The sequence below is a fragment of the Phocoena phocoena genome, chromosome 3 (genome assembly GCF_963924675.1).
Source record: "Phocoena phocoena chromosome 3, mPhoPho1.1, whole genome shotgun sequence".
Classification (NCBI taxonomy): domain Eukaryota; kingdom Metazoa; phylum Chordata; class Mammalia; order Artiodactyla; family Phocoenidae; genus Phocoena; species Phocoena phocoena.
The window spans coordinates 160249869-160265641 of record NC_089221.1 but is presented as its reverse complement, the minus strand read 5'-3'; the positions used below and the strand labels follow the sequence as shown (position 1 = coordinate 160265641).

The 15773-nt window shown below is 53.2% G+C and overlaps 1 protein-coding gene across 2 annotated transcripts in view; it reads left to right on the top strand.

The window, feature by feature from the left end:
* EPS15L1 (epidermal growth factor receptor pathway substrate 15 like 1) overlaps positions 1 to 15773 on the top strand; it is a 100753-nt gene that overhangs the window by 68421 nt on the left and 16559 nt on the right. Inside the window, exons 19-21 of one of the 2 annotated variants that reach the window (XM_065873153.1) lie at positions 3158 to 3218; positions 4213 to 4295; positions 10713 to 10845. In XM_065873153.1, coding sequence (XP_065729225.1) covers positions 3158 to 3218; positions 4213 to 4295; positions 10713 to 10845 — 277 coding nt within the window. The remainder of the gene's footprint in view (positions 1 to 3157; positions 3219 to 4212; positions 4296 to 10712; positions 10846 to 15773) is intronic. The other variant, XM_065873151.1, reaches the window with a different exon arrangement.

The window sequence follows — 15773 nt, the reverse complement described above, 5'->3', positions numbered from 1 at the left end:
TAGATTTATTGAGACTCGTTTTATGGTCTGTGTTGGTGAACATACTTTGTACACTTGAGAAGAATGTCTATTTGCCATTGTTGGGTGTAACGTTCTGTAAATGCCAGTTAGGTCAAGGTGGTTGTTCTGATTGTCTGTATTTTCTTCCCTTTGGCCACACCATGCGGCTTGCGGGATCTTAGTGCCCCGATCAGGGATTGAACCCAGGCTGCAGCAGTGAAAGTGCCCAGTCCTAACCACTAGACTGCCAGGGAGTTCCCCTTTTTTCCTTTTTTTAAAATGTAAGGTATAGTTGACTTACAATATTGTGTTAGTTTCTAATGTACAGCAGAGTGATTCAGTATACATATATACATATATATATATATATATATACTTTTTCCATTATGGTTTGTTACAGGACTGGTCATCTATTTTTTTTTTTTAAACTAACTCATTTATTTATTTATATTTTTGGCTGTGTTCGGTCTTCGTTTCTGTGCGAGGGCTTTCTCTAGTTGCGGCGAGCGGGGGCCACTCTTCATCGCCGTGCACGGGCCTCTCACTGTCGTGGCCTCTCCTGTTGCGGAGCACAGGCTCCAGACACACAGGCTCAGTAGTTGTGGCTCACGGGCCCAGTCGCTCCGTGGCATGTGGGATCTTCCCAGACCAGGGCTCGAACCCGTGTCCCCTATATTGGCAGGCAGATTCTCAACCACTGTGCCACCAGGGAAGCCCTGGTCATCTATTTTTATGGTTTTTGTTTGTTTGTAAGCTCTACCAGTTGCTGAGAGAGGAGTGTTAAAATCTCCTATGATTGCAGAATTGTCCATATCCTCCTTAGTTCTGTCAAGTTTAACTTCATGTGTTTTGAAGCTCTGTCAGGTGCCTACACATTCATGATTGTTGTGTCATCCTGATGCAGTGACCTTTTTTTCTTTGTAAAGGGTTCCTTTTTTCCTCTGGTGCTTTGTCTTAATATATTTTTATCACATATTAAAATAGCCACCTCATTCTCCTTATGCGTAGTCTTTGCATGATACATGTTTTTTCATCCATTTACTTTCAACCTGTCTGGGAGTTGAAGGATGTCTTTTGTGTCGAGCATGTAGTTGGGCCTTGCTTTTCTATCCAGTCTGGAAATCTCTGCCTTCTAAATGGAGTGTCTAGTCTGTTAACATTTAATGCAATTATTGATATGGTTGGATTTAAGTCTACTATTTTATTATTTACTTTCTTTTATCCTCTGTATTTTATTCCTCTGTTCCCCTTCTTCTGTCTTCTTTTGGATTATTTGAATGTTTTCTAGAATTCCATTTTCTGGTATCTGTTGGCCATTTTTAACCATACCTTTTTTCATTATTTCTTAGAGGTTGCTTTAAGGATTACCATATACACTCTTAACTTATCATGGGCTACTTGGAATTAATATTATGTCACTTAATGTAAAATGTAGAAAACTTGTAATCATATAGGTCCATTTATCCACCCTCCCCCAAACAGCAGCGTCTCTGTTATAGTTGTCCTATGAATGTAATACATCTAAATATGTTAAACTCCATAAGACAGTGTTTTAATTTTTGCTTTAATCCACTGTATGAATTCTAAAGAGGAAAAAATAGTTATGTTCTTTTCTCTGGCTACCTTAAAGAGCCTCTCTTTACATTTGCTTTTCAGTAGTTTGTGTAGGCTCTGGATATGTTTTTCTTTGTATTTATGCTGCTGGGCATTTGCTGAAGTTCTTACATCTATAAATTATGTCTTCACCAAATTTGATAAGTTTTCTGCCATTATTTCTTTGAAAAAAATTTTTTTTCTCTTCTATTCTCTCTCTCTTCTCTTTGTGGGATTCGAGTTACATAGATGTTAGACCTTTTGCTATTGTCTTTACAGGTCCCTGAGGCTCTGTTTCTTTTCATTCTTTTTTTCTCCTTTTTCTTCAGATTGGGTAATTTCTACTGATTTATCTTCAACTTCACTTACATTTTTCTGTCATTTGCTGGTTAGCTAACCTAGTGAAGTTTTTATTCTAGATATTGTACTTTACATTGTTTGAGAATGTCCATGTTTCTTCTGTATAGTTTCCATTTCTCTACTAAGATATCCTGTCTTTTTATTCATCTTAAGTGTTTTTTCCTTTATCTCATTAAGCACAGTTATTACTGCTTTAAAGTCATCCTCATCTGAGAATTCCAAAATCTGGGTCATCTTGAGATTGACTCCATTGATTGTCTTTTCCCTTGATAACCGCATTTTTCAGGTTCTCTCTTTATGTTGAATAACTTAAAAATATATTCTATGCATTGTGAGTGCTCTGTTGTGGAGACTGGATTCTGTTGCATTCCTCCAAAGAGTGTGGATGGTTTTATTTCAGTAGGCAACTAACTTGGTGAGACTCACATTGCAAACTCTCCCTCTCTCACCTGTGGTTTCATTCCTGTGGCCTTAGCTGTAGGCTGCTCTGAGTCTGCCAACCCACACACAGTGTAGGGGTGAGCCTGAGACGTGGACAGAGCTTGTCATGGCATTTGGGGCTCCCATTCTCTGCCTCTCCTTTCTAGATCCCGCATCCCTTTCTCATGGCTGTGGTTGTCCTGGGGCTCCCTCCTCTGAGCTTCAGTCCAGAAAGACAGTGAGTTTTCTATTGGAGTCATAGCCCCCCAGTACTCTCAGACTGTAGCTGTCAAAAGGGAAAAGCTTGGAAGTTTCCTGGTCTAGTGGTCTAGTGGTTAGGACTTGGTGCTTTCACTGCCGTGGCCCGGGTTCAATCCCCAGTCGGAGAACTGAGATCCCTCAAGCCGAGCAGCGTGGCCAAGATAAAAAGAACCACAGGAAAAAAAAAACAACAAAAAAACGGAAAACTCAATCTTGTACTGCTTTTTCTGCCAAGTTTCAATTCTTTTCCAAAGTCTTCCTGCTTTGGTTCACTCCCTGGGTCTTCAGGTGATGGCTTTTTTTTTTTTTTTTTTTCCAGTTCAGCGTGTTTATAGGTGTTATCTGCGGGAGGGGTTGGTCTGTTGGGATTTAACTCTGCCGGGATTTAGTTTAAATCATTTTATCCTCCCCAAGGCTGGACAGCAGATATGGTGCATATAGATGTCAAGAAAGTTTGTGGTTGAATGAATGGATGATGAACAAAGGAACTGCTTTTCACTCTCTCCTCTCTCCTTTCACTCAGCTCGACCCCTTTGAATCCAGTGATCCTTTTTCATCCTCCAGTGTCTCCTCAAAAGGATCAGGTGAGACTGATGGCTTATTTTCCTTCTCACTCTTCCTCGGGCAGTGGAATGGACCACCCATTTCCAAATCTGGTGTGTCCTCAGTGTTTATGTCATTAGTAAGTGGCACCCAGATCCTCACCTGAGGCAGTGCAGCCAAAGCCATTCCCCTCTGGCTGCTCATCTTTCTGAGCAATAGCTGGCATCTTACTGGATGGAAAGGAAGCTTGGCGGTAGGGATTAATTTAGTAATAACACCAATGTATTAGTTACTCTTTGCCCAGTCCTCCTTATGAATCTTTGGTTCTAACCTCTGGATTTTTTTTCCTAAAGGAATCCAAAGTTCTACTGAGGCTTGTGCTATGGGCACTGGATTTGAGGGAACCTCCCCTCACAGCATAAAGCTCTTAGGTGTGCCTTTAAGGGAGGGGAGTGTTTGCGGACTCCCCCTTGCTTTTGGAAACAGGTTCCACTTGGTACTGCCGCCTTGCCTAACATCTTGTGCTTGTTAGTTGCAGAGTTTGATTTCGTAGGTGAACTCATGGGTTATTATGGACAAATCGCACCACCCACCAAAGGAGAAAGCTCAGCAAAAATCTCTACCTGCAGATGACCTCCCCACATAAATCATGTGGGTGGCTGGTCGCCTCCCTCTCACTCTCCCCTCCTGATCCAGCAGGACAGACAGCAGGCTCTCCTTCCACAGGGTGCTTGTCACTCCTTTGGTGACGGTGAACAATGCTGGCTTGCAGCACAGCCGCGGGGCAGAGTCCCTCTGGCTCTCCCTGCGCTGACTCTCATGGCCGCAAACCGTCTGGCTGAGCCAGAGTGGGCAGGGGCAGGGGCCCTTGTTGAGGACTTGCACCCGATTCACCACCCCATCAAACAAACGTGACCTCCATGGATCTCCTGCTTTGGGGGCCATTGAGGACCAAGAGGTGACACTTCCCCCTGCTCCCAGGAGGCGTGTTCTGTGAATGCCCTGTAACTCTTCCTCTGCTGGTGCTGCTTGCAGGTCCCTTTGGAACCTTAGACCCCTTCGGAAGTGGGTCCTTCAATAGTGCTGAGGGCTTTGCCGACTTCAGCCAGATGTCCAAGGTAAAGCCCTTCCCACGGAGCCCCTGTGCCTCTGCCAGTGTCCTTGTGCGTCTTGTCGTGGGCTGCCAGGTGTAACTGTTTAATGCCACGTATGTATTTCTTTGGCACCTGTCAAACTCTGAAATGTATTCTCATGTGAGGTCGTGAGTCAGCAGACGGGGTCCAGAAAGTGCCCATGGCTGTGGCTGGACCCACTTCCCTTCCTCCAAGCGAAACTGCCAGAGCCCTGAGTCCCTCCCTGACGCGTAAGCGCTGCGGGCTCCCCGCTACTGCCACCGGTGTCAGATGGCAGTCAGACCTCAGGTGATAAAGTCGTCTCTGTGGCTGAACAAAGTTGCGAAGGTCTTGGGCCCTGAGGGCCAGGCCTGGCGTGCAGCCCGCTGAGGCTGGAACCGTGGGCCTTGGGCCAGAAGGCAGGAGGTGTGTCTGGAGCTGCCCATGGACAGAACCCGAGAAGGATGTGGAAACCGAGGGCTAGGCTCGGTGAATAAATATGCAGGTGAAAAGTGAGCCTTTCAGGAAGGACGATAGGCACTCCTGGTTGGACTGGATGGTGCCTACACGGCCATAGTTACGTAAACTGACGGTGGATGTAGTCCCACAGATGGTGTTAAAGCTCTTTCGAGAGGGGCTTGGAGGATGGTGCTTAATGTAGCAGGAAGTCAGTCAGTAGATATGTCCAAAATGGACAGATCAAGAAATAAGAGTAGAGGCCCACGACTGAGAGGTAGATTCCAGAAGAAACTGCTAAGAAGTTGAAAATGTTGGCCTAGGCGAGTAGGTCTGCTGTTCTTTGTTCTAACCTTTAGTGTCCTTTGGTTTTGACCGTGAGCCCGTGTTTCTTTTCCAAGAATTAAGGGAAGCAGCGTTAGGTGTGTGCGTCTTGGCCTCGGTGGGTGAGGGTGGGATCCGTCACAAATAAAGCGCTGCGTGTGGCCGCGGAGCCATAAAGCCCTGCATTCTTTGTTGAGTCCACCGGTCTGTCCCAGCCGCCTGCTCCAGCCCAGGTGCCGTGAGCACTGGGGGGCGGCCACATGCAGATACGGTTCCTGTCTCCTCGCTGGTGGGGGTGGGGAGGGGAGGGAGCCCCCCCGGAGTGTGTGGGATGGGCACCCACGGCGGGGAGTCCCGGGCACCGCTCGCCCCGCGTGCCAGCTCCTCAGGGCATGCTGCGTGTTTCCTCCACGTTCACTCAGCCCGAGGGGCGCACGACTGTCTGGGCGCTGAGCACTCGTGGTTAGCAACGTGAGATTGTGGTGCGTGGCTTCCAAGAAACATTTGGGATTTTGTTTATGTTTTCAAAGAAACGCACGAGTATAAACTGTTGAGGTAGCAAAGGTAGCTTCTGGCCAGAGGCAGAGCATCTGTTTGCCCATTGGCCGCCGCAGAAGGGAGCCCAGAAGTGCTGGGGTTTCGGCCTCTCTCCTTCCAGTGCCTGGAGGGAATGAGCCTCCATCACTCGTATGGGAACTGTGACGCTGACGGTCGGGGTGCCATCTGGGATCAGCCAGAAGGGACCAGGGCCTGAGATTTGCCCTCATGTTTGCCCGTCACCGCGTGGCTGTTACACACACTCCTTGAGTGGAGCTATGTGTCCTTGTCTTCTGTCCGTGCTTAGCGGGTGGGAAACCATCCCCTGAAATGAGAAAACTTCTGCCACACGGGGGCGACGGTCTCTGGGGAAGGGCTTCGTACTGTATTCTCAAGGTGGCACAAGTGGGACCTCTCCCTGCGCAAGGCCAAGGAGGGAGTGAGAGCTAGCAGTGCCCCTGAGCTGGGGCAAGGACGAGGGCATGAACGGGGTCCTCTGTTTCAAGAAGCACCTGAGTTGAGGCTGTGTGTGGGGTGGCCAGCCTGGCGGGGCCCCGGATGGCAGGAACGGCTGCGTCTCCCTCCTCCAGGCAGTGCCTGTGTTTCCCGTAGCTGCAGAGACACCCCAGAGCTGGGCAGTTCAGAACCTGGCCCTTCCCTCCTTCTGCCCGGTCTAACCTAAGGTTGCATTTTCCCCTTTCTAATTCCACTTTCCCTCTCCTTGTTCGCGTGTCCCAGATCAGGCTGCACACACGTGCACTTGCGACTTCAGGGCCAGTGCCCCTTCCTGTTCATGGCGCTGGGCGGGATGGAGCTGGATGAGGCCGTGGAAAGTTTGTCTCCAGTACTCCATTGTTTTGTTTCCATGATTCCATCAGCTCCTGATCTCATGCCACTTGCCCAACTGAATACAGGGCCCTAACCTCATAGGTCTGTTTTTCCCTTTTGGTTCCCTTTCTGTTTTTCAAGAACAACATTGTGTATATAAATAAAATGCTGAAGGAAATGAAAGTAAGTGGCAAGAAGGTGTTTTTTTTTTTTTTCTTTTTTGACTTCTTGGTTTGTGTGTGTGTGTGTGTGTGTGTGTGTGTGTGTGTGTGTTTTAACATCACTATCTTTTCTCCACCTGAGTGGGGTGGGGAGGCAATGCACGCTGGCGATGCATGCTGGCTCCTTTTCTTAACTTCACCCTAAATTAGAGTGTCCTCCCTCTGCCTGGCAGTGCTAGAGGAGAGTGCCAGCCAGCAGTCTGACTCCAGTAGATTCCTTTGGGAGGTTCTCTGGGCTTGCACCCTTCGTTGAGGTCCCTCAATACCCGAGAAGATTTTTCTAGACAGTATTACCTTGCTTTAAAAACACATTCCCCAAAATAGATTTCAGAGAGCATCTGAGAATAAAAACAAGACTCTAACTTAACTATTTTACTCCCGCCCTAAAAAAAAACCACCTATGAAATACTTGACTGCCCATTGTCAGCCCATTTTCAGTTGTTTTTCAAGCGTGCGTTCCTATTTAGGGCTTTTTTTTTTTAAGTTTAGAGTCGTTTGCTTTAAATCAATTCTTTAAACTGTGAATCTCTTAGAGCTGCTTCTCATATAGTAGCTTTTCTGTCTGTCCTTTTTTCTTTTTCTTTCTTTTTTTTTGGAGCAGACTTCACTCTAGCCCAGCCAGAGAGCCCCTACCAGCTTTACTGAAACCCTTCTAAAAATAGCAACTTTCCCTGAAGCCACAGCCTGAGTAGGAACCAGTCAGGTCCCAAAGGAAGCTTCTTGGGAAACTTCAAGTCATGAAAATTAGGATTCGGAAATGACGCAGGCTTTTTGGTGTCAGAAGTGATATAATTCCCTGCTGTGGGCGAACCAGGCGCTTACAGTTGGAACCCTTTCGCCTTGGAGCGGGCCCACTGGCTCCGTGGGTTTAGACAGACGAGGGGGCGGAGAGTCGGCTTGGCCCGTGGAGTCCCCAGCCAGCCTGGAGGCTCACTGCAGCTCGCGCTCCAGGCTGGGGGTTGCACGGGCTGGGTGGACAAGGGCCCCGTGCACCCCACAACTCTGGGGGGGGGTCACGTCCAGAGAGCCCTGGGTGTCCCACTATACCCCTTCCCCAGAGCTGGCGCCTTTGCAGCACCCAAGACAAGAACTGGGGCCCACACAGGTGCCTCGGGGGCTGGTCGCGCCTCCACTCTGTCAAGATTAGTTTTGATTCCCTCTTGCCCGTCTCAGGTTGTGGCGAGAGTAGCAAGAGTCCTAGACCCAGGCTGTGTCCTGGGAACGGCAGAAGCAGAGGCATCAGCATTCCCTCGCTCTCCATCTCCTTAGCCCCCACTGCGTCTTTCCCAACCAGCAGACCCTAACCCACTCACTTTAGAGCTAAGCTGCTGGTCGACACGGCACCTTAGCTCTACTGCTCTCTTCGTCTGGGAAAGGCTCTGTGAATGACGGGAAGCAGCAGAAACGAAGCATCGGTGGCCGATGGAGCGTTTGCAGATTCTTGTGGGTATCCAAGAGAGTTCTAGTCACATCCACATCCTTGGCGTGATAATAATCGTGCTATCTTTGTGCTGATGCAGTCCAGGTGCCAGCTGGAGCAATTTATGCATTACCTTTCGTTTTCTTGCCACAGCCCTGCGAGCTGGGGCCTGTCATTATCGTTGTTTCATAGACGAGGAAACAGAGACACGGAGCCGGTAGCAGGGCCTCCAGATCCCATCCCAACCACTGTGCTCTGCAGCAGACGTTCTGGAAACTCGAGCAGCAGGTTTTGCAGAGACTCCCAGACTTTTGTACCGAAAAGGACAAGCGTCACAGAGTCTGGGAAAGGGGGGTGGCAGCAGTGGAGGGAGGGACCTCCTCACTCCGTTGCAGCCCTTCTGGCTCAGAGCTTCCCGGTGGGCCCAGGTGGTCTTGGCAGGGAAATGAGTCTTTCCCATTAGACCCCATCCTCCCCAGGGCCTTCTGCCCTGCTCTGCCCCTTGCCTGCATCTGTGCATGTCTCCCTCATGGGCATGAGGACAGTCCCCAGACCTCCCGTGGGTGGCGGGCGGCGGGCTGCCAGCAGCCAAGGGCAGGGCCTGAGAGCCCTGGCCCAGGAGGTGGACAGCGTGGGTTCCCGCCCTGACTCCCCCGCTGAGGTGCTGTGTGACTAGCAGGCTGCATCTCCTCCCCGTGCCTCAGTTTCCCTGTGTATAAGGTAGAAGTGGTGACAGTAGGACTTGTCCCAAGGCCGTTGGGAAGATGTGGTGAGAAGATCAGTGAGCGTCTCCTACCCTGGCGAGTGAGCATCTACTACCCTGGCGGCCCCAGAGGCTTGTGGGGAGGGACCAGGGCGCCCAGTGGGCTTGGCTGAGCGTGCAGCAGCCACTCCGGGCCCCCTCCTCCTCCCTGTGGGCTGGCCGCCTCTCTCCCACCTGAGGCTAGTATCTAGGTACCAGGGGCAGAGGCGGCCGCATCCCCATCCCCGTGACCGGATCCGGAAGAGGGGGAGCCGCGTCCCCGTGACTGGCATCAGCCCTTCTCCCCACTTCTCCAGTGATGTGTCGGAACCAGATTACCTAAGAAGGTCCCACAAGTGCACTCTTGTGTTCCTGCTTTGTCTTCTGTCCCTTGACCTGCCCCACTGGGGAGGGCATTGCAAGTGCCCCTCCTCACGCAACACCCCCTCCACCCCTGCTGCGTGTGGCCCACCCTGTCCTACTGCGCGTCTCCTTTCCTTTGCTTTTTGAGGACCGTATCAGCATTTTCACTCCCATGTCCACCAATTCCTTTAGTGTCTAGCAGCTATGAATCTCCTTGCTCTACTTTTTCATAAACGTGGTCTCCCACCTCTGTAGAAAGCAGTCTCCTCCCTTTGGGGTGCAGCTCTGGCTGTCTGTGCTCATCCGTCTGTCGCTGGAGGTTTGTTATGCCTGGTACCGTGCTGGTGCTCCAGGTGAGGGTGCACAGGTAGACAAGTCCCTGCCCGCTGCAGGCAGTTGGCAGGTGTGTGCCCTGTCACTGGCACTTGCCCTTCAGGCAACTTGCCCCAGTTAGGTGGGAGGGGCCTGAGTACCCGTCACTGCGGCGTGATGATGTGTGTCCCGTCAGCTCCCACCAGGATGTCCGAACAGTCAGTTAGTGGGAAGGGGTGTCAGGGAGAGCTCTGGGGGTGACAGTGAGGTCTAGCCAGTCTCTGAGGAAGAAGAGGGGCTTGAGGTGGACGGGGTGGGCTGAGCCCCCAGTTGGGGACTCTGTATATATGGAGGCCTCGAGATGGGGCACAAGGGGGTTCCAGGCACCGGAGAACTGGCCAGGAGAGGGTTGGGGCAACTGTAGGGATGAAGCTAAAGCCCTGGGCAGTGGCAGGGGGGTAGGGTGGTGAGGGGCTGTGAGGGAGGCCCTGCGTGACTTGAGTGCTTGGAGGTTACCTTCAAGCTTCAGGGCTGTTCAGTGCTACTACCCAACCCCCATCTACCTAGCTCCCTACCTGCCTGGCAGCTGTACCTACCCATCTACCCACCTGCCCACCCATCTATCCAGGCATCTCTCTGTTGCTGGTTGACATGGTCCCTCCTGGGTCTGAGGTGGTAGATGTGGAGGCGGGTGGAAGCAAGAGGAGGCTGGGGGAGGGTCCGGGCGAGAGGTGACAAGAGCCCACTGGAGGCAGTGATGGCTGTGCCCACGGGGCTGCGGTGGCCTCTGACCTGAGCCACTGGGTCAGGCAGCCCACGGGCACAGAGAGGGTCTGGTGCCGCTCTGACCCAGCGCCTGACACTGACTGAAGGGGGAGAGGCTGGGCGCATCTCTGAAGTATGAGCAGGAAGCCCAGGGGACCCTGGGGTCAGGAGAGACCTGATATCCCCCTGTGGGTGGCAGGAAGCACCCCACCCCCACCCCATGTCAGAAGCCCGTCGAGGCACCGGGCTACTCTTGCCTGCTCTGTGTGTTTGCTGGCTGCTCCTCACTGGCCAGAGGACCCCGGCTGTTGAGGGTGGAGGAAAGTCGGGGGGTCTTGTGAGAGACCCTGGGCCCGAGTGGCGGCCATGCTGTGCAAGCCCGGAGGGCTCGGTGGATGTCCGCTGCCTCCGTGTTAATGATTATTTCTGCCTCTCTTTCGTGTCCTCTCTTACAGCCCCCAACTTCTGGCCCTTTCACCTCCTCCTTTGGAGGGGCAGGATGCTCAGATGACCCCTTTAAAAGTAAACAGGACACTCCCGCTCTGCCTCCGAAGAAGCCTGCTCCTCCGCGGCCTAAACCGCCCAGCGGTCAGTACGCTTTCTTCTCTCACAGCCACCCGCCCACCGTCGCCAGGCAGCGGGGGCACTGAGGGCCCCTCCTTTCACCAGCCCAGAGTAGAGCAGACGCTGCAGGGCCTGCACTCAGAGCAGGAGGGTCTCCCCTCCGGCCCGTCGCCTGCGTCCGCACACACTGTGTGCCTGGGACGTGCTTCCCGCCCCACCTGCCCTCGCCTCGTCCTCTGGGCCTCTTGGCTCCGGGCTCTGTGTGGGGCTCCAGGGTGGTCTCCGGAAGGCCAAGAGCTCAGAGCCCTCCTTGCGGTCGGGAGAGCTGCTGCATGGCCTCCGGTTCAGCATGCAGTCGTGGCCCCTCCGGCCTCCCCACCCGACCCAAGCTCTTTCCCAGGTTGTCTCAGGGAGGGCCCAGGGGTGGGGACGGCAGCAGCAGTGGCTGAGGCCTCCACTCAATCCAGTGCCTCCAGACTGGTTAAGGACTTGGGGAGGGGTGGGGGGGGCGGTCTACCTTGGCCATGTTTGATGTGAGAGGAGGCAGGATGGCTCGGGGCTCCCTTCTCCTCCGCTCCGGCCCCAGCATCTAGGTGGATGGCTCCGAGCAAGGGGTTTCCTGTAGACTGTACCTCTCATGGCTGCGGTGGTGTGGCTGCTTTCTCTCAGGGGTGAGCCTGGCATGTCCCCCTGAGGATGCTGAGGACTGTTAGCTCATGCAGGGGACCTCTCTTACGTGATGGCGATAGGCCAACAGGCCAGGTTACCAGACTCAAAAGCAGAAAGCTATTGCTCCAAGCGGCAGAGAGATTCACTGCAATTTCCCAGTCCATTTATCTGTCCCCTCTTCATCGTTCGCGCTCATTTCCCAGCAGAGTCACCGATGTTGTCCTTAGACTTCTGGGTGGCCTCAGGAGAACCACACGCTCCCTCGGTCGCGCCTTCTGTTCCACAGCCTTCCTCTCCCTGGTCCTTTCTGTCGGGGGGGCGGTGCTCTCCTTCCCGCCCGAGCTCGCCCTTCCCTGTCAGTCTGCCCCGGGGACTCGCCTTGGCACCTTGTGGTCATCGGTGCAGGCCCCCAAGCTCTCTAGTTTCAAGGGGTCATCAGTCCAAGGCTGGCCAGTCTTCCTACACCTGCCACTGGAGCCAAACAGAGGGGAAAAGCTATTTAAAAATGCTCCCTCTCCCTTTCTGTCACCTGGGCTGGCCAGAGCTTTCTCTCAGGAGTACAGGAACTCCGCCCGCAGGGCCCAGTTTGGCCTCCTTGTGGATGGGTCGTGAGAGAAAGCACGACCAACAGGCGGGATGAATTTATAACAGGTTTTCTGTGAACTGTGAGCAGAAACACACACATAAAGAGATCACTTCTGTAAGCCATGCATCAAAGGCATTTATCATAAAACGGGGGAGAAAAGCAAAAACAACAAAGGAATTCCCTTGTGTCTGTGAGAGGCCGCCTATATATACCTTAGAGGCAGTGGCCCTTAGGGAACCCCTGACGGTCTCCTGATGGAATGACATCGGGCCTTCTCACTCTGCCTGAAAGATGGGAGCCACAGCACACCTACACACACGTGCACACGCAGTCACATGCTGCACTCGTGCACACGCTTACACAGTGCTTGCATACACCTGCATGCACACTGCACACGTGAAAGTACACACACACGAGTGCACACGTGCCCAGCAGCTCGGCATCTGTCGGGCCTCGTGGAGGAGCTGCTCCCCTCACTGGCTGTGGCAGGCGCAGAGCTTCATTCTCGGGGTTTCTTGGAAACACTCGTCTCAGCCTCCTCCCCTTCCCTGAACCAATGCTGGGTGCTTTTGAACTTGCCCTCCGCTGTCACCTCCCCTTGTGTCTCCCTCTGCCAGCCTCTCCACCCCGCCTTGGCTTCTGCTTTCAGTGTGCCGTGGACTTAGAAAGCAGAGCCCGCCAGAGGCACGGCTCACCTCCTTGGAGCTGACTTCAGGGCTCGGGCTTTTTAGAGCTCTGTCCACGTTTGGGCAGGTTTGGCCCTGTATGCCGGGGGTCTCAGGCTGCCTTTGCTCGTGGCTTTGGGCTGCCGCAACCTTGCTGTGCCACAGCCTGCTAGGGTGCCGGGTGCCCCGAATATCGTCTTCACATCACAGCCCTCAAGGTGCACGTGCATGACTGTTAGCTTGCCAGATTCTAGCAAGACCCGCAAAGACGGGGCAGGCACCCTGATGCCCTCTTACCGGAACTGGAAAGGGAAGTGAGAGAGGTCATGTGTGGCCCAAGGTCACGCAGCAAGGTGGTAGCAGGACCAGCCCTGGACCCAGGGACCACCACCGCCCCCCTGCCGGCCTCCCACCCCCATAGACAGCTGTAGTGACAATCAAGCTGTGAGGCTCGGGTGCTCTGGACAGTAGTCAGCTTGTGTGCAGTGCTTAATCTGTGAGCGGCCACAGTGTGTCTGCGTAGAGGCCTAAATGTCTCTCATCTGATTCTCTTACCTAGAAGCAGTGGCTGAACAGGAAATCCCTGCGTTGTACACACTGCTGGGTGGTAGGTACACACTGTGTGGCGGGTGCCCCTGGAGCACTTCCAGTGGTGTTTCTGCTGTGATTTCATACTAACCTCTAACAACCTGGAAATTGCTGGCTGTGCCGATGCCGATGTACCCGCGAGGGACACCTGACCCAGCAGGTGGATGTAGGTGGGTGGGGGGCATTTGGCTCTTTGAGGGATGCTCAGGAAGGTGTCCACCTCACGCTGCTTCCCTGATTGAGGGAATTGGAGCCCAGCTGTGCACACTGCTCTCCCCTCCCCCATCCAGGCCGCAAGGAGCAAGGCCACTTAAACCGGAGCCGCCTGGCAGTTATCTGGTTCTTAGCAAGACAGGTCAGCAGAGGAGAGTTGGAGGAAGTCCCACGCAGAACGGTTGTTATGAAAGCATCAGGCCTGGCTCTTGTTTTCTTGGCTGCTAAAGATAAGAAGCAACCAAGAAGATGTCCAGCTGTTGTTGTCGTTGTTTTTGTAAGAAAACAAAAGTCCAGCAGTTTGCAAGGGAGGGGATGGAATGTGCTTTTCTGCTCGTCTTGCTGACCCAGCCTTTTCCCGCTTCGAGGGGCCGCGTGGCCAGCACGTGGCAACGCCGGGCAGTCACGCTCAGGGGCCATCCTGACACGTGGGGGAGCGTTGGTCCCAGGCAGCTGAGCCGGGAGGAGATGAGGCAGGTACCCTGCTCCCGGGGACGTGTGGCCCTGGCGGTCGAGCTGTGATCCCGCGAAGGTAGGCGAGTGGACAATCCAGCCTGCTGCGTGATAATGATTTTTCTCACAACCCACACACACAGCTTCATACCTGCACTCCAAATACCAAGAGGAAGGAATGGGCTCTTCTGTAACCCTCGCCGCCCCGCATGTGAAATGGGTCTGATTGGCCACATTCCCACTTGAGGCTGGTCTGCAGGGGACCCAGAGGTTTCTAGAACCCTGCCAGGTCTTTGCGCCTGGAGTCGACTCCGATGTGTGAGGCCGGGACAGGCGAATCTGATGCCATATCCCTCCAGCATCTGGGCCACCTGTCCCACTAGAATCCCGAGAGGCTGTGTGATCAGGATGGTTTCACGTTCCAGCCGCTTCCATTTCCCTGAGGGGCTCTGGGCAAGTGTCTTAACCTCGCCGAACCTCAGTTTCCCTGCCTGGACATGGGACCAACTCTGGCCTAGCATGTGGCCTCTCTGGTAAGTGCCTTGCACAGTGATTACCATGATGGGCATGGTGTGCATCCCCCAACCCATCCCCAGGGTACAGAGACCAGGACTCGGGGTCCTCCTTCCCTAGCTCCTTTCCCGGGAAAGACAGAGGCTGGGCCCGAGGTGGACATATGCGTACAGGGATTTATCAAGGGATCCTTTTCCCCCATGAGATTGCAGTTCAGCAGAAACCTTTGCAGTTGAAAAAAAGTCAGAGCGTGGGTAGTTGAACTTCAAAGAGGTCTCCAGGGTCCCCTCTGGTGAAGCTCAGCTGTCGTCACTCATGGGACCAAACGCACGTTTGGGTCTGAGTTACTCCTGGTTTTTGGGGTGCCATCTCTTGTGCACCAGCGGCTTCAGTTTTTACATTCTGTGGGAGCTGGTTTTTTGCTTGTGTTTTTAAGCTTGATTAAAGATTAATTGACATGCGACAAACAAACGTATATAAGCATCAGCCTGTGCAGTCACGGTGGGGATCCTACCAACTGGGACCCTCACCAGGGTTCTCTGGGAAAGAGTTCTGGTGCCATAGGTGTGTGACCGGCGCAGCCCGCGGCTGGCCGTCTGCTCTGACCCAAGCCAGAAAGTGGACCTTTGGGGGCTGTCAAGAATCGCCCTCTGGGGCATGTGCACGGAGCTTTGGCATCAACGCTGAGTTCTCTGTGCCTGGAGGTCTTTTCTAGAAAAGTCTATCAAGGTATGAAATGACCAGCAGGTGTCTGTTTGGGGTAGAGAGAATTGGTTTCTTCTAGGCAGATGCAAAACAGACCGTTCTGGCAGCCGCCGAAACCTGTCGGTTAGAGTTAGCGCTGGCACACCTCCCCCAGGTAAACAGCGGTGTGCTTTCTGCAACGGACCGGAGATCGAGATCAGTCAGAACTCACCGCTAAAGAGTTTCTAGGTAAAAGTTGTTGATTTGCAAAGGGAGAAACAGATTTTTTTTTTAAGTGCAGGAAATGGCTGTGTGGGTGTCAGTGATTGGGCCTCGCGCCTGCGGCGACAGATAGCGGGATCCTGTGCCCCGGGCCCCACCCTTGCCACTTCCTGCAAGTGCAGCCCCGCGTTGCGGTTCCTGCAGCGCCCGGGTGACACCAGCTAGAGCGCCTTCACCGCTAACCAGCCAGTCACCTTTAACCTTTCCCCAATTTAATTATTATTACTGCTAATAACCTTTGCACCTTCAGGATAAAACCACGCACACACTGGTGATGTCTTTCTGCCCCTCTTCCCCTT